Genomic DNA, 21,969 nt, shown 5'->3' on the forward strand with positions numbered 1-21,969 from the left:
ATTCTAATACTTGTATCCTAAAGCATCTCAACTGGAAGAAGCATTAACAAAGTCATCAACAAAGAATAATGTGATGTGATAGAAAATATTTTAAAAAGACACTTTTCCTTTTCAGATATTTATTTGAAATAAATAAGCCTCTTAAAATTGGAAATAGTGAGCTGCCATATTAAATGTTCATTGAATAATTTGGGTTGTCAAGCAAGAAACTATACAACTTGTGAGACGACGGAGTGTCTTGTTTTTTCTCTACCTGAAATGATTTTTTTTTTTTCACTTTCTTCTCTCATTTGCACATTTCCCCTAAGAAACACTGGAAAGTTTTTCCCTGTTCCTCGCTAAGCAGCAATTCTCTTTTCTTGAAGGTCTCTCTTTCATGAAGTCTGGCAGTCAAAACACATTATGTAAGAAGAATCTCAGCATTGTGTAAAAAAAGAATTGCAAGCTCCAGTGCTTCAGGCAACAACACAGAATCATAGAATTCTCAAGGTGAGAGACACCTCACAGACCATTTATAGTAACACTGTAGAATTTGAATACAGGTAAAACCAGAACACCCAGTTAGAGTTCATAAGGACCATTTAACAACAATTATCTCCCATCCTAAATTCTTATATCTAGTAGCTGGCAACTTTTCAGCAATTCCTTCTGGTTCCATTTGAAGGAAACCCCATCCAAACACACGTTGGGGTCCTCCGGCTACCACTGGGATTCCTTCTTTCATTCCAGGAATATTTACTAAGGGTCTATCAAGTGTTGGTACTGAGATTTAATCGATCCAACCTTTATGCTCGTGTTGCTTACAATATTTTCAGGAACTCGTGACTTTTCCATATGCAAACGATTTTAAAAATACAAGTGAGAAATACTGCATATGTGATAGAGAGCTGGGATTGCCAGGTACAGACGGGGCAAAGGTAGTTGCTTTGGGTTAGACACCGTCTCCTTTCTCTCCCATTCACTTTAACAAACATTGACTAAGCCCCCGCTGGGGCTGGAAGGGCATTTGGAGATGATGTCACTCTTGTCCTGACAGGAGCGGACACATGCCGCGGCCTGGCGCGGTGATTTGCCCGGGACAGTGTGGCCCGTGAGGACGCGGCGCACGAGGGCCCGGCGGCCCGGAGGATGCGGAGCGAGCCGGGCCGCCCTGGGAGGCCTCAGACCGCGGGCTTCTCGCCGGCACCCGGCGCGGGAGGAGGGAGGCCGCGCCAGGCGGGCGGGCGGGCGCTGCACCTGCCGCCGCGCGGAGGGGGAGCCGGTGGCCTCGGCGCGCCCAGGCACCAGCAGGAAGTGCTGCGGCGCGGCCCGGGCGCCGCCTCCGCAGGGCGCGCCTCCTCCGCGGCGCCTCGCGGTGCGGCCGGGCCGGGAGGCGGCCGGAGCCGGAGCGCGAGCGCGGCGAGCGAGACTTAATGGCGGCGCTGGCGCCCGGGGCACCCGGGGACGCCGCCTCGGCCGCCCTGGACGAGCTGTCCCGGAACTTCACGTACGGGGCGCTGGGCTCCGGGAACGGCTCCCTGTCGGGCGCGTGGTACCGCAGGAACCAGGTAAGGGCCGGCCGCCCCCGCCGCCCGGTGGGGGCAAGGGCGGGGCCGCCCTCCTGCCAACTCTCAGAGACACCGGCTGTCCAAGTGGGAAGAGCTGACGTGATGTTTCCACACGTTGACCAGCCCTCATTTGGAAGAGCGGGGCTACCCCGGCCTTCCTCTTCTGGGCATCAGTCACTGGGAGTGGGGCGCACAGGTCTGCGGTTCTGACCTCTGCGGGGTCATTCCTGAGCCTCTTGGTCCCGAACAATCCCCCCTCTCCAGCTTGAATCCGCCTTGTTCTCTTGTAAAGATTCTAGGAGTGTGCGGTGAATCTCCTCCACCCGTATTCTCCCCAGGATCATTTTACAGTTAAAAAAAAAATTTTGGTGACACCCCGTTCCCAGAAGCAGGCAACCAAATGTCACCTCGGCACGAATGCTGTGCGCGGGTGTGTGTGTCCGATGCCTCAGCACAGCGCTCCATTTCCGTGAGAGGAGCCCTGACTTTCTCAGGTTGCAGTTGAATGACTCCTTTCTCACTGGCCCTTAGGGAAAACATCGTCAGCCTAAACAAGGCCAGTTTACGCTGGAAATACACGTTTAATGAGATCAAAGGGGATTGGAGCTGCCCATTTATTTTTGGCTTTGTTTAAGATCAGAAAAAAAGAGCTCTGGCGAGCCCTTCCTCCAGACGCATTTATGTTCTTTCAAGTAGGGGCAAATGATCTCGATATGGTAGATTCCAGGCTTCCTCCTGGTTTCCTAAGTGTGTCACTTTGTTCTTGTTCTTTAACAAATCCATGGGTCTTTGTAGTTTGCAACAATACAATTAAAATATTTATTATTGTTGGTCTCATAATTGGGGGTTTTAACCAATAATCAAAGTTCTAAAATCCTTTTATGCTTGAAAAGTGTTTTAAATGTTAGCTTCTGAAATGTTAAAATTTTGTTTTCAAAAATTTAACACAGAAGATAATTTTTTATGTAAAGACAAAAGAAGCATATTCACTTTAGTAATTTTCAACAGAAGGGAGAGTATTGCTTTAAGACTGTTTTACCACAAAACGTACTAAACAGGAAAAATGAGCCTCTAGATCACTTTTTGTAACCTATTCCATTTCTCCTTCCTTCCACCCAGAGGAGTTACAAAGAAAAGAATTACTTTTTATGGGGAGTTCTTTGAGTACATCTGTTACACCATGTTTATGCTGGTATATGGTATAAGCCTATTATAATTATAATATAAGCCTATTATAATAGGCTTATGCTAGAAGCACTCCCAATAAAAGTTTAAGAATGAGTTTCATAGGGGCTGGCCCGTTGGGCGCATTGGTGAAGTTCGCGTGTTCCCCTTGGGTGGCCCAGGGTTCCCCGGTTAGGATCCCAGGTGCGGACATGGCGCCACTTGGCAAGCCATGCAGTGGTAGGCGTCCCACATATAAAGCAGAGGAAGATGGGCACGGATGTTAGCTCAGGGCCATCCTTCCTGGGCAAAAAGAGGAGGCTTGGTGGCAGTTAGCTCAGGGCTAATCTTCCTCAAAAAAAAAAAAAAGAATGAGTTTGATAAAGAAATTAGAGTTTAAGCTTTGATAAAGAAATTAGAGGGTTAGTAGATGTGACCTACTGTGGCATCCTCCAAAACAGAAGAAAACATTGGGTTTTCATAATGGAAACCTCTATAGTCATTAGGTTTCTTTAACATTTCCTGGAATTCAAGATTGTCTTGGCTCTCTGACACCAAACACAGATTATCACATGACATAAATGTGAGGCCTTAACTTTGTTTGCAAGGCTTAACTTGTCTTTGACAGTATATATTTGAACAGGTTAGAAAGGGCGTATCCAGAATATGCTAATGGGAATTACTCAGCTGACATCTAAACTTAAGCTAGTTTGAGGTAAGACTGTATCTTTTCCCGTTATTGTGCAAATTTAGGCCATCTTATAAGACTGGTATTTTTATCTTTTCAGTAGCTGCATTTGTTTTTAAGCAAAAGTAGAAATTGATTTTCTTAATTCATTCAGCATACATTTTATTGAGTGCCTGTAGTGCTGGCCAGGCCTATAAAAATAAAATGGAATCTAATTTTTCTTTTGTTTTTTGACACCGACGGAATATAGATGGCTGAAAATGGGAGTGGCTCCAGAAAAACAAAGTGTGAGATATAAGTTTAGGACTCCCACACTCAAAATTAGCCTTGGTTGCTGGATAGCCAGGGTTTAATCAGTTTTATCACGACTGAAATATTTGGACAGTGTCTTTTCACTGATAGCTCAGTTCTCTGTGTCTTTCCAAGTGATAACCATCAGATCTGATAAATTAACCTTATTCATAGAAAAAGACCAACTCCCCTGAAATACTTTCATGTAATAGATGGATATTTAACAGTGACTTCTTAGAATCAATGTTGTCTAAGGCAAAGATGTGAGTGCTTCTGCAGGAGGAAATCTCAAAGTGAGTAGAAAGTAGTAGTTCAGTGGGGAAAATGTTTTGGGCAGCCAGGAAAGTGAACCCTGTGCCCCTTTTGCATCAGTCAGGAATATGCCCATAAAAGTATAGATGAAATAGAGTTCTGTAAAGGTATTTTCTTTGATCCACAAGTTTTCAGTATAAAAGGATAATGTTTCCGAGATGGTTATTGAGCTCCCTGCTCTGTACAAAGCACTGTGGGGATGTTCAACATAGTTTTCAGACCAAACCCTTCCTTCCAGGAATGTTATTAGGTGCCTGGGGAAATGAGCTATGCCAGTAACTACAAAACAAGGCAGTCTGTGGTAAGTGTCATGTGAGTTATATGAAGGCCTATGGAAATTCAGAGCAAGGTGGCTTTTAGCAGGGGCCATCAGGGATGTTTTGTGGAGACATGGTATTTGAGCTGAACGCTTAAAGATGTACAGAGTTTCGCTGATGGGAGTGCATAGTGGAGGGCATTCCAAGAAGGGGAAAAGTCTTGGGACCAAGGAGCATCCCACCTGCCCTTTTGTACCTAGAGTAGAAGTCAGTGGCCATCTGGTTGCAGTGGAAGATAGACTGATTGTTAAGGTGGGAATATAGCTTGGAGTCTTAGATATAGTCACAGATTGCCTTGAAGGACTGGTTAAGAGGTTTGCACTTTATCTTGTAGACAGTGGGGAGCCATTGAAGGTTTTTCCAGCAGGGAGTGCAAGAATCAAAGCAAATTAAATAAAAGAAATTTAAATTAGGGTTAGTAGGAAACAGAGGCCTCAAACTGGCTAGCTATGGACTAAATCTAGCCCATAGATGTGTCATGTTTGACCTGCAGAGAGATTTAAAAAATGTTTACTACATTGCCAACATTTAAAAATGAGTAGATTATGTATAGAGTTTCAGGTTTCCATGATCTTTTTAAATATTAGAAGTTCTATCCACACTTGGCCCTCTTTCACATATGTAAGTGTGAGCTGGAGTTCACATCTTAGAACAACTGTGCTCCCCATGTAAGCCCCTCTCTTTGCTCTCATCTCTTTTACCTACTGGCCCTTGTAGGCACTTAATTTGCAGCCAGTGTCAGAGGCTATTGTCTCTAACTAGCTGAGTGTGCTCAGGCAGGTCACTCTGGGCTTCAGTTCTCTTAGCGGTTAAATTAGGGTTGGAATGGAAGATCTCCAGGTTCCCTCTTGCTTTCTGGTTGAATAAGTAAGTGCCAAACCAGCAAGATTGTAGAGGGAATAGACAGGAAAGGATGAATGTGGGAAATATTGTGAAGGAGGGGTTTTATCACTGGCTCTTTAACTTTATGCCTATTGCTAAATATCTAAATTCACAAGGACATTGTCAAAAAGGTTTATCCTGCACAGGGTGAAATGAAAATTCAAAATTTTTTATCTCCTTTATTTGAACTTTTGATTTTCAATGGCTTGAATTTTTAAAGTCAACATATTTAAAGGAAAATTGATACAACTTGGCAGGGAAGAGGCCAAGCGAAAAGACTAACATTTGTTATGCGTTTACTGTGTGACACTATATAGCCATTATCTCATTGGAGCCCCCCAACAACCTCATAAGGTACATATTATCCTCACTGTTCATGTGAGGAAACTTGTGTTAAATAATTTGCCCCAAGATCTTAGGGGTTCCTTGGGGGAAGAGAGAAGTCTTGATGGGATGGGGCAAAGGGAGGGTTTTGGGTGGGAACCCAGTTTCTATTTCTTCATCTGGATAGTGTGACAAGAGTGTTTGCCTTACAATAATTCATTGTAGTAATTTATTCATCTACATCATTCTCTTTGCAGTTGTCTGTATCTATTATATTCTACAATTTTACAAAGTTTAAAAAATAATATTTGCATTCCTATAGCTGTTCAACTTGCATGTTTTACCCAGGTGGTGCAGGAAGTGGTATGCCATATTCATTTTGTTTCCTTATGAGAATTATTTAAGCAATTTCTTTTAAACAAGTTGGTGATTTGTTCAGATTGGCATTTGAGAGCTTAACATGGAAAGGATGACATTCCCCAAAGCTATCCTTTTTGTTTTTGTACAGTGTAGTTTTAAAAGCTCAGTCTCTTTATTATCTGTTGGCAAGCTTCTTAATTTCTCCTAATCTTGGCTTTCTCTATTAAAATGGAAATAATAATGATACATAACCTTATAGGATTGATAAAGAAATAAAATCTGATAATATATGCCAAATAACATTACCAGACATGTAGAAAGCACTCAGTAACTACTAGCTATTAGTAGTAGTATTACACTCAAGCTATATTATAGGAAATGTCATAAAATATAGTCATTATTAGACTTAGCTCATTACAAGTGGAAATAAGAGAAATCACGTCAGTTATTTGGGGGAACTCTGCTTTCTTTAATCTATAACCACTAACTTCTCTATATCTAGTGCCTTCCTCACGCCCTTTGGTGTTTACTTCCTGTTCACTCTCCAGACGTATTCACTTTCCAGAACACTTTGGGGTAATTTCCTAATTGGAACATTTATCTTGAAGTCCTGAGGCAAGGATTCTTCCCATATCTCCTGCCACTTTCCAGACTCCTGGGTTGGGGAGATGGGCGAGTAGCCCTGGGAACAGCTGACAGAGCTGTCTGGTGGCAGTAGCATGATCACTTCTCCAGACACTGACTGTAGTTGAACCAGCCACCAGGACCAGCACCCCCAGCCTAGGAAGGCTCACACACTGTTAACCTAAGACTTCAATGCCGCTTATTTTAGCTTGAGGTTATCTTTTTCTTTTCCTCTAGGCCCAATATTCCTCTGTTTGGTTTACACCTTTTCAAACCTGTCCCCTCTGTGTTCCATCTGACTCACATTTTACATAAAGTCAGAGTTCTTCATCTGATCTTTTCTGGACCACCAATATCCTAATTGCCTGAGGGCTGGTAGATAACACTTCACTTCCCCTCCACATAGCTCTCAGCATGTGTACACCTGTACATCTGCCTCACCTTGTCACTTGCCTGGCCCTTGATCACTCCTAGCATTGTCTCCTGTCATCTTTGGCACACATCAGGAGGTGTGGACTGATCACTTATGTAACATAGGCTAACGTGTGTTTAGTTGTGAGCTCCACACCTCACCGGAGATTGTTTGTCCTGACATGACTCCTTCAGAGACCTACCTTGCCCTTGGCTGGTCATACCAAGGTCTGCCTAAAATGAATGTCCCCTTGCCTGCCTGTGGCTTCGGCAGGCACTGCTTTCCTAAATCACCCACCTCACCTTCTTTGCATCTCTCAGATTGTTTCCTTCTTGCAGTCAGGACCACTGGCCTGACTTCTTTAGCTTGCAGTAGGAGTCCATCTCTTTCCTGACTTTTGAATGTGGCTTCCCTACCAAGAATGCTTCATAAGTTAAGAGGCTTTAGTTTGTAAGTCACAGAAAACCTAACATTAACTGGCTTAAATGAGGAAAAAAAAACCTATCAGTTTGAGTGGTGTGAAGGCCAGAAGAATTCTGGGTTCACACCAGCCTTGTTCCAGAGGCTCTAACAATGTGGTGAATGCTCAGTTTCTCACTCTCCTCTTCAACTTTTGTTCCTCGGGGGGTTGGTTCTTCTGTTAGCAGACTCACCCCTGTAGCCTACATTCTCCCTTTCACTTCCAAGAGGGAAAGCTTGACTTCCTCAACCAATGAAAATATTTGGGCTTTAGCCTGACTGGACGAGGTTAGGTCCATGTCCTTTCCCGTACCAGTCACTAAGACCAGAGTTACTGGGCTTGGTGTCCCCAAAAAACATGAGTACCCTTGGGAAGGGCTGGATAAAAGAAAGGTCCTATAACTGAGAGAAGGGGATACTGTGTGGCCCTAACAGCAGTGCCTGCCCTGTGGGCTTGAGTCCTCTTCCTATATGTTATTGTCTTCTTGGGCAGCCCTCAGGCTACCACTCCTCCCAGCGCCTCTAGGATCTTCCCTTTCTGTATCTTGCCTCACGTGAGCAGCCCTGAAAAGCAGCCCTTTATTTAGTCTGCCTTCTCTTTGTGGGTGGGATCTGAATGGTAATCTCCTTAAAAGCTTAGAATATAGGACCAATTTCTGAAATATTTTTATTAGTATCATCTCTAACATCTCTAGCAGTGACTTCTAAATTCTAGACTTACTCCCTGCTCCCCACCCCCGGAATAAAAAAGAAATTCTAGAAAGACCTATTGTCTTTCTGACTGAGAAAAGTCAAAGGGAATCAATTGGCAAAGGCGGTGTTTCTTGTTTAGTCTCTACCTTGCCTCTACCTGTTTAGCAATTTCTTTACCATCAACAACCACCTCTTCATTAAGTGGGAATCTCCCAGGAGTTTAATGGATTTAGGTGAAATAGGTGTGGTATATGAATGCAGTGCTGTATGGGATCCTAGAAGCCATGTTAGCATTTTCAATATTTCATTCAAGCTTGAGGTGAATTCTGAGGGGGTGTTTCTTTCTTCTTTGGCCTCTAGACTTGCAGAGCTCTGATTGTTCCAGGCTGTTTAGAAGATAGCTGCACTGTGTTCCCTCTTGTCATAGCCCCATTACACTTGATCAGCTAATTGACAATGAGGGCCTGAAATGCAACCAGCATTCCATGGGATAAAAATCACAAGCAGAGAGCCTTCTCAACAGAGCAGTGTTGGACAGTGATATCAAAGAAATCAGAAAACATGGACTGTGTTCTCAAAATGTAGCTATATATATATGTGATATACACAATGTGTGTGTGAGAAAGAGAGAGAGAGAGAGAGAAACAGAGAGAGACTACTTTGGAAATACTTGAAAAACAACATTTGAAGGACTGGTGTGAAGCTACTCTTGCTTATGCTATTTGATGGACTGTTTACATTAAGCTTCCAGGACTAATATAGTACAATTATGTAATTGTAAATAAGGGAGCCAAAGCGGAAGAGGAAATATTGTAGTCTACCTTTGGTTATGGCTGCCTGAGTCACAGCAGTGGAGAAATGGGCGGTTCTTTGTGAGCAAGTTATGAGCAGAGCAGACCTCATGTTATAAGCAGCTGCCACAGCCATAAAGTAGAGAATAATTGTGAATTACACGTAGAGCATTTTATTAGTCTTTTGAATTACACTTGCAGACCCAAATCACCATCGCCATCAATTAGTCCCTATGGGTGTCATATATGGGTTGACCATGAGGTATGTTGGGACCTGGCTGCTGGACCAGTGGGAAGTGAGAATTTTGCCAGGAATGGGGGACTCAAGGATGGGGGAAATTATCTTGGCTTGAAGACTGGCAATGAAGTGTCCAAGTCATAATGCTCAAAAGGTGTAGAAAACTTGAACTTGATTCCTGCCTTGATCTTTCAAGTAAGGTCTGGTCTGGTGAGTATCAAGGACCACAGGAGTCTCTGGCAGAGGTCTGTCAGTGAGTAACAGTGTCATGATCCCTTCCCTTATACTGAGGCAGAAACTCACCTAGAGGCTGGGGCCTGACATAGACAATCAAGTTCCGTCTCCAGGGGGAAGGAGCTGGCAAAATACAGCCAGGGTTCAAGGCACGCATTGTTCTCAAAAAGGACATGTACTCCAGAAACTCAGGCAGATGTAGGGGAAAAAGTTGTAACTAAGCAAGCTCACAAGTTTCCAGGTTTCATGTAGGAAGCCTCTTCTGAAGTCTGGGCTGGCCCTACAAAGGCGGCCTGCAATCCTGCTTCTTCGGAAACAAAGGATCACAGATTTTTTAAATTATTGTTATAAATAAGTTCTTGCAAAAGTTGAAAGTTAGTGGATCTTATATTGATCTGGATGCAAGCAATAGCACTTTTTGTGTTCAGCATGTCTGTCCTTGTTTCAAGGATTCCCTTTCCAATATTATACAGGGTTGATTTGTTTTGTAATAGAACCAAGTTTAAAACTTCCTTAACTATCTCACCTTCCTTGAATATTGTTGCTCTCCTTTTAACAGTGTTAAAAGCCCCCAAAGGATGTGTTATTAAATGTATTACTTTTCTCATAAATTTGTTCTTCTGAAACTTAAAATTCTTATAAGCAAAAAACATGGTGGCTTCTTAGTAAGCTTAGTAAGGCTTATCCTTAACAGAGTTCAGTTTTTAAAAATAATGAATGTATACTTACATAAGTAAGTGTGCTCCAAAATAAAATGCAAAATGTAATAGTTCTTAATTGTATGGGAAGGCAATATGTCGGGCTTTTCTGCCCAGGTTTTAAGGTTGATTAAAAATTGGCATGGAACAGCTTGTAGAATAGCAACAATATACTGTGTTATGTAACCCTGACCTTTTCTGTTGGCTTAAAATCACCAGATTTGGATCCAGTGTTATGAGACTTTCTCAGGATAGAAAGGCAATAACCTTATAGCATATAATAACCAAGATAACAAATTAAAAATCTGTTCCTGACTGAAAATTTTTCTTTCTTCTTTTTCACATATGGGATTATAGCTTTAATTTAGTTTGGGTTGGTATTGCAAACAACTCAATTATTTACAAGGGCAGAGGACATTAGTGATAAGAATAGTCCAACCCATTCAGTAATCTAAAAAGCATTACGTATTTCAGGTTGTCTCCAATGTTTGCTGCTATGAATATCAATATTGTTTCTTTACGGCCCTGCTGTAATTAACTCTCCTTGTTGCCCCTACTTCTCTGAATTCTTGAGGTAGTCTCCTAATTGGTCTTCCTGCTCCCTAGTCTTGCTCCCTGCCAGCCCATCCTCCACAGTGCAGCCAGGGGGAGTCTTCTAAAAGTCAAACCTAGAACTATCCTTGTCTAGTTAGAGCCCTTTGTGTTGCAGTACCACCCACAGATCCATGGCACACAGAGGCTCCTGCTTGCCTCTCCAGTCCAGCTATACTGGGTCTTCTTTTTCAGGGACCTCCAGGACACCCTGTTTGCTGCAGATGTGATTAAGTTAAAGATCTTGAGCTAGGGAGATTATCCTGGATTATCTGGATGGACCCTAAATGCATCATATGTATCTTTATATCTTACAAGGAGATTTCACACAGAAGGGAGAAGGTGATGTGGCCACGGAGACCAAGATTGGAGTGATATAACCGTAGACCAAGGATATGCCAGCAGCCACCAGAAATTGGGAGAGGCAAGGAGTGGATTCTGCCCTAGAGCCTCCAGAGGGAGCGCAGCCTTGCCATCTTGATTTCAGCCCAGTGAAACTGATTTTGGGCTTCTGGCCTCCAAAACTGTGAGAGAATAAATTTCTGTTGTTAAGCCACTAGGTTTGTGGTAATTTTTTACAGAAACCACAGAAAACTAATATACTCTCCATCCTAGGCAGATTTGCTCTCTGTCCCTTCTGTTCCCATGAGTTCTGTTGAGCATACCTCTATTACAGATTTGACAGTCTGTCTGTTATTGGCTGCTTTTTTTAGTTCTCCAGAGCTTCTAGAGGGTACTTTGCATCCTCAGTTCCTGACATAGGACCTAATATTTAGCAGCTGCTGAATAAATACCAAATGGAGGCATGACTGAATGAATAGCATCTGATGTGAACTTCCTCAAATTGTCTATCTCCCATATCTACCATCTTCTCTCGGATCATTTTCATTTCATGACCTTTGCCTCCATGTTGTGTGTTTTGCCTGAACAGTGTCTACATGTGTTTTTTTTTAATTTTTTTTTTGAGGAAGATTAGCCCTGAGCTAACTACTGCCAATCCTCCTCTTTTTGCTGAGGAAGTCTGGCCCTGAGGTAACATCCGTGCCCATCTTCCTCTACTTTATATGTGGGACGCCTACCCCAGCATGGCGTGCCAAACGGTGCCATGTCCGCACCTGGGATCCGAACCGGCGAACCCCAGGCTGCCGAGAAGCAGAACGTGCGAACTTAACTGCTGCGCCACCAGGCCGGCCCCTACATGTGGTTTTAAGTTGTGCAATAGTTTTATTTTTCTCCTTAATATCTTTCCTTGGTTCAGCTAGCTTCCTTTTTATTTCTTGCTTTTATTTCTTTTCTGGTTATCATATCCTCTTTTAACTCTTTTTAAATGAATCCGTATTCTCTTTAATTTCATTGAGTCTGTGAAGCAGTACTTTTTAACTTCTTAGTTTGAAAATTTTCCAACCTATAGAAAATTAAGAAGAGTAATGTAATAAACGCCATATGTTTTTCACCTTGAGATTAACCAGTTGTTAAGATTGTAAAATATTTGTTTGTTCTCTCTCTCTCTCTTTGTTTATTTTATATTGTAATGTATCATTTGAAAGTAAGTTGCACACATTATAAGTCTTCACGCTAAATACTTAAGGATGTATCGCTAAGAATTTGGATGTCCTCCTGTCCCCTCCTAACTGTTCTGGAGGTGAGTTATGTGTCTATCTGTTTACTAGGTACAACCCCATCTCATTCCTAAGAGTTTCCTGTGAGATGGGCTGAACTGAATGCCCATTTCTCAGACATATCATCCCCTTGCAGGGTCAGGCTCTTAAGGCCATTCCTACAGTGATTAGTTGACTGTAATCACTCAACCTGTGGTATTTCTGGTACTGGAAACTAGATCTCTCATTTCCACGTTCAGGCATATTTTACTGCTTAGGACAAGAGATAGCATCTTCCAGTTGTGAGTTTAATATGACTATTACAGCATTCAAAACTAGCTCTGAATCTATGGTTCTCTTGAGCTATGTACTAACTTCACTGGGATGTGATTCTGAATTTATGTTTTGAAGGCAGAGCCAGGAATATGGTTGAGTTCAAAGCCAGAACTGGGACAGACTATCACCAATTCCACACACCCTGTTATCATATCCCATCTCCATCTGGCCACACTGCCCCACCCATGGATTATAGGTCAATGACTTTATGCAAAATATCTAAGGAACATTCTGGCACAAAAAAGTATGATAGGAGATTGTTATTCCAAATAAAACAAAAACATCCTTAATACTGATCAGTGCTGATATTTTGAACCTCATTCTAGATAAATTGTTTGCTGAGGTTCCCACCATCTATTTGCCAAGACATCCTGGAAAATCCAGAAATTAAGCTACAGTGGTGACAACAGTGAGCACTGCAAAGATTAAAGACATCTTTCTATTTCTGGCCTGTACTTCTAACTGTAGTATTAAGCTCTGGAGCAACCTTTCCTTCTAACTATTATCTTTGCTTTATTTTATTTGCACTGAGTAAAAGAAACAGATTCTGCTAATTTTAAAATTGCGGTAAATTGACATTGACTAGCCAGGAGGTTATCTATTGCATTCTATGAAGAAATAGTGATTCAGACATGAGCTGGGTGCCTTGGAGCCAAAATTTGCCTGCTGTCTAGCTGTATGAGTTTGTATTAGTCACTTTCCTTCTCTGGCCCTCTATTCTCTTTCCTGACTAGTCTCCAGATCAGTAAGGAGGGGAGAAAAAGGGGTAGGGGGAGGAGAGGAGCTCTAAGCTTCTACTAATTCTAAAATGCTAGAAAACAGATAACACTCAAAACGTAATGATGCAAACTAGACATCTTTAATTTAAATTGCAAGTGTACAAGGGCCTGCTCACTGTATGCAAATGATACTTCTGGTTACAGATGAGGATTTTGTAGTCATTAAAGCAAATTTACCAGAGCCTCAAATTGGAAACAACATTTGGTAGTGGTTACCTCAAGTTACTGTATGTCCTTAGTTAAACCACCTTTTAGAAACACAAGAGATTGGAAGCTTTTCTCCCCAGCAATTAGGGGCATTTATGAGGATTTACTGTGTTACTACTATTTACAAGTGTGTGTAAAATGAGTTTAATGAATATGCAATTAAATTTGAATAATTAGGTAAAATTTTCAGAAAAATAAAGAATGAGATATGCCAGTTTATACTGAATATAATCAAACTGTTTCTGATACCTGCTTTGTACCTACATGTTTCTTGTTCTTTTGGGATAATATGAATTAACTAGATTTTAAGTCACCGGCAGCTTTTTATTGCACACTAGTGGGCACTCTTAATTGTTGAATTCTGAATTCTAGGTCAAGCTTGTGCTTTCATGGAAACTGAGTGATTGGTATATTCAAACCCCTTCGAGATCCTTCTAGAGCCTAAGATCAAAATTAACTATTTCTAGACAGTTTATAATCAATCTTATAGTAGTTCAGTTCTAATAGTGTTTAATAAACAACTTCTTTGTGTTAGGTCCTATACTAGTCATTAGAGTTACAAAGATGAGTTGATGAGTAAGCCACAGCTCTGCCCTGAATGAGCTTATGGCCTAGAGGGACAATGAACTTGTAAAAATTACAGTACAGTGTAATATCTGTACTGATAGAACTATAAAAAGGCTCAGTTTAGAGGAGGGAGGTCAGAAAAGCTAAATTAGAAGATAAATCTGAGGAAATGATCTAGAATTCAGTATAAAGAGTTGGGAAATAGAAGAGATATTTTAGGAACCAAGGAGGATAGAGTTAAAAAGTCCCACATACTTGTAAAAGGAGTTCCGTTTAGAGAGGATAGAGAGAACAAAAGGGAGATGACATTCAAAGAGATAATAGTTGAGAACTTAACAAAACTGGTTAAAGACATGAATCCTCAAATTGAGGAAGCATGAGTCCTAAGCAAAATGTAATTCATATATAGAACAGTTGTGGTGAAACTGCTGAAAAGAAATGACAAAGAAAATCTTAAAAGCATCCTTAGGAAAATGACAGATTATCTACAAAGGAGTAAAGATTAGATTGACAAAATCCTTCTCAATAACAACAATAAGGGCCAGAAGACAATAGAGTAATATCATCAAAATGCTGAATGAAATAACTGTCAGCCTGTACTTCTATACTCAAGAGGAAAGATAACATGAAGATATTGGCAGAATAACAGAGAACTGCACCTCGAAGGATTTCTTTGAAAGAGCTACTAAAGTTTTCTTCAGGAAGGACACTGAATCCAGAAGGAAAATTAAGGTACACAAACATAATATCCAAAAAGTAGAAATAACACATATGTCCATCAACTGATAAGTACGTAAATAAAATATGGTATATCCTTACAATGGAATACTACATAGCCATCAAAAGAATGATACATGCTACATACATGCTACAACATAATGAGCCTTGAAAACATCATACCAAGTGAAGGAAGGCAGACCCAAAGGGCACACATTGTATGAGTCTGTTTATGTAAAATATCCAGAACAGGCAAATCCTTATAGACAGAAAGTAGATTCGTGGTTGCCAGTGACTGAGAGGAAGAGGAAATGAGAAGTGACTGCTAATGGGTATGGAGTTTCCTTTTGGGGTGATGAAAATGTTCTGAAATCAAATAGTGGTGATGGATGCACAACTCTGTGAATATACTAAAAACTATTGAATTGTACACTTTAAAAGGGTAAACATTGTGTTACGTGAATTATATCTTAATAAAACTGTTATTTTTTTAAAAAACAGTAATGAGCAAAGAAATTGATAAACATGGATAAATAAGACAAGTATTGACTATAAAACAATAATAACTGTAAATAATTTGGGGATATAGAAACAAGGTAGAACTAATATACTCATCAATGACATGTAAGATAGGAGAGGAGAGACTGTAGTGAAAGCAAATGAAAGTTATTATAATGTTGAGGAGGATGGGAATATTGATTAACATTAGAATTTGTGTCAGGAATGCATAATAAATTTAATAGTGGAGAAACTGGGTCACTCATACATTGCTGTTGGGAATGTAAAAATGGTACAGCTGCTCTGGAAAACAGTTTGGCAGTTCCTTTCAAAACTAAAAGTGGACTTACCACGTGATCCAGCGATTACAGTTTTGGGCATTTATCCCAGAGAAATGAAGTTATTTTTATGGAGAATTTGTACACAAATGTTCATAGCTGCTTTATTCATACAGCCGCAAACTGGAAACTACTCAAATGTCCTTCAGTGAGTAAATGGTTGAACAAACTATGGTATATCCATACTCAGCTATGAGGAGGAATGGACTGTTGATCTGACAACTTGGATGAACCTCAAGGCTGATGCTAATTTCAAAAAGATACATACCACCTGATTCCATTTATGTACATTTGTGAAATAACATAGTTATAGAGATGGAGAACACAGTAGTGGTTGCTAGAGGTTAGGAATGGGGAAGGCAGAAGGTGGATGTACCTATAAAGGAGTAACACAGGGGAGTCTTGCAGTGATGGTACAGATGAGTAGCTTGATCGCACACACAAGTGCAAGTCTAACTGGTGAAATATGAATAAGATCTTTACCAAGGCCAGTTTTTTGGTTTTGATATTGTAGTTGTGTAAGATGTTAACATTGAGAGGAGGACTGGAGGGAGAGTGCATGAGACCTACCTGTACATTTCTTTGCAGCCTACTGTGAGTCTGTAATTATTTCAAAATAAAAAGTTTAAAAGATAGGCAACAACAACAAATAGACACAGAAAATAGATTGGTGGTTACCAGAGGGGAAGGAGGGTGGGGGTGAGGGGTAAAAGGGCACACGTGTACAGTGACAGACGACAGTTAGAATTTGAATGCTGAACACGATGTAGTCTACACAGAAATTGAAATATAAAGATGTACACCTGAAATTTATATAATGTTATAAACCAATGTTACCTCAATAAAAAAAATTTAACAGTATTTACTAGAAGAATATAAACAAGACATATAACTTACTAGCCGGAAGAGTAGGGGGAAGAAAAGAATAAAGAAAACTCAATCAATCCAACAGGATTCAGGAAAGGAGAAATTAGAAAGCAAAGGAAAAGCAAGATAACTACAAACACACACAAAAAAGATAGTGGAAATAAATGAAAATATGTTTATAATCACAATTTTAACAAATGAACTAACCTTGGTGCCAGCCCAGGGCCCAGTAGTTAAGTTCATGTGCTCCACTTCAGCAGCACTGGGTTTGCAGGTTCGGATCCTGGGCGTGGACCTACACACCACTTATCAAGCCATGCTGTGGCAGGTGTCCTACATATGAAATAGAGGAAGATGGGCACAGATGTTAGCTCAGGGCCGATCTTCCTCAGCAAAAAGAGGATTGGCAGTGGATGTTTCCTCAGGGTTAATCTTCCTCAAAAAAAAAAAAAAAAAAAAAAAAGGACTAACCTTCCCATTTAAGTCTCAGGTATTTTTTTAATCCAGTTATTTTCTATGTATAACAGGACTGACTGAAATATAATGACACAGACATGTTGAAAGTAAAGTGATGTAGAAAGTGGCAAATATGAAAAGAAAACAGCTACGTTATATTAATATCAGATAAAATAGACTTTAAAACAAAAACATTATTAAGATTGAAAGGGTCAATACATAATGATAAAAGAAACAATTAACTGGGAAGAGGAAACAGTCCTGAACTTGTATACACCTGACACTATAGCCTTCAAATATGAAAAGCAAAACTCGATAGATTTAAAAGGAAAAATGGATAAATCCATATTTGTAGTAGATTTTTAATATACTTCCCTTGGCTATTGATAGACAGAGCAGTCCAAAATTTAGTAAGAGTATCAAAAACTTGAGCAGTGATTTAATGGAGATAGATGAATGGATAGATAGTAGAAAGGAAGGATATATAAAGTATATTAACCCAACAATTACTTTCCTTTCACGCATACGTGGAACACTTACAAAACTTGACCAGACACTACAGTTGAAAACAAATTTCAATTTATACCATATACCAGGTCAAAAGCAAATGTCATTTTACACACAGCATATTTTCTACCCACAATTCAATAAAATTAGAAATTAGTAACAAAGTGATAACCAATGCCCCATTAATTTAGAAATATTTAAGAAAATCTCCAAATAATATCACTCATAAAAATCATAAGATCATTAGAAAATGTTTAGAACTAAATGCCAATGAAAACTCTACATGCCAAAACTATGCTTGCACCTAAAACAGAAGGTGTACTTAGAGGGAAATGTATAGCTTTACGGGCATATACTATTAGATGGAAAGAGGAAAAGCTAGTGAGTTAAGAGTCTAAATGAAGAAGATGAAAAAAGAAAAACTGAGTAAACAAAACAAAGATAAAAATAAATCTAGGAAGGAAAGAAATATATTTATATCAACTTCAGAAAAAAGTTACTTATCTCTGGGAGAGAGAAGAGACTGAAATAGAGCCAGCCACATATGTAGCATTTTATTTCTTTGGGCAAAAAAAAAACAAAAAAAACTTTGTGTCTTAATATTAGTTTATTTTTTGTAACAACTTTATTGAAATATTATCACATACCATACAATTCACTCATTTGAGGTGTACACTTCACTGATTTTTAGTATATTCAGAGTTGTGCAACCATCACCACAATCAATTTTAGAACATTTTCATCACCTCAAAAAGAAACCCCCCACACTTTAGCTGTCATCTCCAAGACCTCCATCCTTTTGAGCCCTAAGCAACACTAATCTGCTGTCTTTATAGATTTGCCTATTCAGGACCTTTCATGTAAATGGAATCATAAAATATATGTTCTTTCATGACTGGATTTTTTTCCTTAGCATAAATTTTTCAAGGCTCATCCAGGTTGTGAGATATATCAGTGCTTCATTCCTTTTCATGGCTAAATAATATTTCATTGTATGAATATGCTAGGTTTCATTCATTCATTATTTGATGGAGATTTGAATCATTTACATTTAGGGCTGTTATGAATAATACTGCTGCGGATATTTGTGTGGACATATGTTTTCATTTCTCTGATACCTAGGAGTAGAATTGCTGAGTCAAATAGAAATTCCATGGTTAACTTTTTGAGGAACTTCCTGACTGTTTTCCATAGTGGTTGCACCATTTTATATTTCCACCAGCACTGTATGAGGGTTTTGATTTATCTATATCCCTGCTAACACTTGTTATTATCTGACTTTTTGATTATAGCCATATTATTTGGTGTAAAGTGGTATATCACTATGGTTTTGATTTGCATTCCCTGATAACTAATAATGTTATCATGTTTTCAATCACTTATTAGGCATTTATCTTCTTTGGAGAAATATCTATTCAGATCCTTTGGCCATTTTTTAATTGGGTTATTTGTCATTTTTATTATTGAGTTGTAAGAGTTCTTTATATATTCTAGATACAAGTCACTTATCAGATAAATGATTTCCAAGTATTTTCTCCCATTTTATGGGTTGTCTTTTCACTTTCTTGATAGTGTCTTTGAAATACAAAAGTTTTTAATATTGGTGAGGTCTAGTTATTTTTTCTTTTGTTGCTTATGCTTTTGATGTCTTATCTATAAGAATCCAAGGCCAAATCCAAAGTCACAAAGATTTACCCATATGTTTGCCTGTATGTTTTCTTCTGAGAGTTTTATAGTTTTGGCTCTTCCATTCAGGTCTTTGATTGGTTTTGAGTAAATTTTTGTTTCCGTCGTGTGAGGTCAACAGCTCTACCATTTGACATCCCCCCAGAAATGTGCAAGGGTTCCAGTTGTTCCACAGCCTTACCAACACTTGTTGGTTCTGTTTTTTTAATTGTGGCCATCCTAATGGGTGTGAAGTGGTAGCTTGTTGTGGTTTGGGTTTGCGTTTCCCTAATGATTAGTCTTGTTGAGCATCTTTTCACATGCCTGTTGGCTATTTGTATATCTTCTTTCGAGAAATGTCTATTCAAGTCCTTTGCTCACTTTTTAATTGGGTTGTTTATTTTTGTGTTGTTGGGTTGTAAGAGTTCTTTATATATTTTGGATATCAATCTTTATCAGATATATGATTTGCAAATATTTTCTCCCATTGTGTGGGTTGCCTTTCACTCTGTTAATAGAGTCCTTTGATGCACAAAACATTTTTATCTTGAAGAAAGTCCAGCTTATCTATTTTTTTCTTTTTGCCTGTGCTTTTGGTGTCATATCCAAGAAATCATTGCCAAATCCTGCTACCAATTTCTAAACACTCAGTGTGGTGGTGTTTAAACTACTCAGTGAATGATTTAAAGAATTTTGAAGTAAGTTATTTCTATTCAACAATTTACATTTATAATTATGGAAGATTTTCATAATTACCCATTCAATCCCAAACTTCTTCTGAATCTTTCTTTCCCTGATTACTGCCAAATGCATTCAATTGTAGATTGAAAGCATGGAAATAGCACATTATATTATGATACAATTGTTCCCCATGAGGGATAGTGATCAAAATTATTGCCAAGTGCCTTTATTAGGAAAAGAAAATTCTTCACTGATTAAAGACTATGGATATTATATATCAACTATTAAATGGGTTTTCAAGTTTTCTGCTTCATTTTAAAAAATATTTCAGCACATATAATAAAGTTCTAAAACTTCAAAGACATTTTGCATTCTGAAAAGGGTTCCTTGTGGTTGTAATGTTCATTTGAAATTCAAATAACTCCTTGGAATTTGAAGCTAGCTGGAAGTTATGTACTGTAGAAGAAGGGGCAGGGGAAGATTCTTTATATCACTGCTAATTTATACTACCAGAAGATATTATAGCTTTGTATCTAGATAAGAGAAGGAAATGCATCTTTTGAAATCATCAAATAATACATGTGATACCTTTAGTAAACATCTTGGGCAATGTGTAAGAACTTCTCTTTTAACCTTTGCAGTTCTTGTTTTAAAACATATATTTTTCAAGCAAGTATTTTTTAAGGCCCTAATTTTGTATGGTAGATGTAGAAGACCCGATAGACACCTAAGACGTAGTTCTCTTCCCTTAAAGAATTTACCATCTATTTATAGAACATAATGATACACATAACAGTATAAGAGAAGAAATAAGGGATTTCACCATTTATAGTCTGAGAAAGTAAAGATGGACTCTGGTGGTCTGAGAAGGTCCCAAGGAAGTAGACCTCAGCAGGACAGGAACATGACTGAGATAGGCTGAGGGAAGGAGCTGCTCTCCCTAGGTGAGAAGAATGACATGAGAAAAAGTATGACTTGTGACTGGAGAATGTCGTGTGCCAGGTACCTGAGGTAGAGGGAGCACATTAAGTGTGCTGTGGACAATTCGATGGTCAGGATGAGGACAGATTTATGGGGAACTGGTATGGTAGTTTTATATTTGATGTAGTTGACTGTAGAGAGACATTGTGGGTTCTTGACCAGGGGAATGGTGGGAAAATTTAGTCTGTCTCCAATGGAGATCATAGAGCTTTAGAGGTAAAGGGATTTCTGGAAACATCTGATCTAACATCTGTGTTTACTGAGGCCAGGGAGCTGAAGTAACTTGCTCAAGGTGACCCATTAGATAATAGCAGATCTGAATCTCAGATTCATCCTTTCACTCCAAGACCAATGATCTTTCTTTCTTACCGCGGTACTCCAGAATATAGTAAGAGAAAGGAAAGAAGGAGACTAGATGGGAGAAAATTATGTAGTCCATACTTGACGCAATGAACACCCCAATGAAAGGGCTTGCTGAGGAAAATGGACAGAAAGGATAAATAAGAAGCATCTTAGTGGGAAAAAGTGAGAACCTGAGACTAATTTCTTTATTTTAGTGAATGAGGCAAATATCTAGAGACTTCAGTAAAGGACTGAGCTAGTTCTAAAAAATAATATTTGACTGAAGTGAAAAATTAATCCTAATAAAATCATTATTCATATTCCTAATGACTCTGGCACTTGGGTGCTAAGTAAATATTTGCTGAATGAATAAAACGAATGAATGTATCACTTAAATTTTTTGTTGTTGTTTTGTTTTTATTTCAGTAAATACCTTACAAGTGCTATTTAAAGTATCATATAAAGAAAACATTTTCTTTTACAGATTCACCTTCTTGGAGTTTTGCTGTCCATTTTAGGAAATTTGGTAATCAGCATTTCCCTAAATATTCAGGTAAGAAGAAGCGTATTTTTCGAACTCTGTAGTTTGATCCAGGGGCACATTATGACTTTCATGGGCCTCAGGCCCTTTTGCTTTCTTGGACTCCTTCCTCCATAAAAAATATTTAAAAATTATATTTTATGACCTCATTGGTATAAAGAGAAATATAATCCAGACTGGATCACATTCACTTTTTCTTCTTCTTCTTCTGATTTTAAAAGAAATTGAATGTTTATGTGGGCCTCTTAATAGTATTGTGTACTC

The 21,969-nt window shown here is 39.2% G+C and overlaps 1 protein-coding gene across 1 annotated transcript in view; it reads left to right on the forward strand.

Moving 5' to 3' along the window:
* The first annotated feature begins 1,339 nt into the window (after window positions 1-1,339).
* NIPAL2 (NIPA like domain containing 2) overlaps window positions 1,340-21,969 on the forward strand; it is a 69,877-nt gene continuing 49,247 nt past the window's right edge. The window contains exons 1-2 of the mRNA XM_046642046.1: window positions 1,340-1,547; window positions 21,649-21,717. Of these exons, the coding sequence (XP_046498002.1) occupies window positions 1,413-1,547; window positions 21,649-21,717 (204 nt within the window). The 5' untranslated portion in view covers window positions 1,340-1,412. The remainder of the gene's footprint in view (window positions 1,548-21,648; window positions 21,718-21,969) is intronic.

The sequence above is a fragment of the Equus quagga genome, chromosome 16, assembly GCF_021613505.1.
Source record: "Equus quagga isolate Etosha38 chromosome 16, UCLA_HA_Equagga_1.0, whole genome shotgun sequence".
NCBI classification, from domain to species: domain Eukaryota; kingdom Metazoa; phylum Chordata; class Mammalia; order Perissodactyla; family Equidae; genus Equus; species Equus quagga.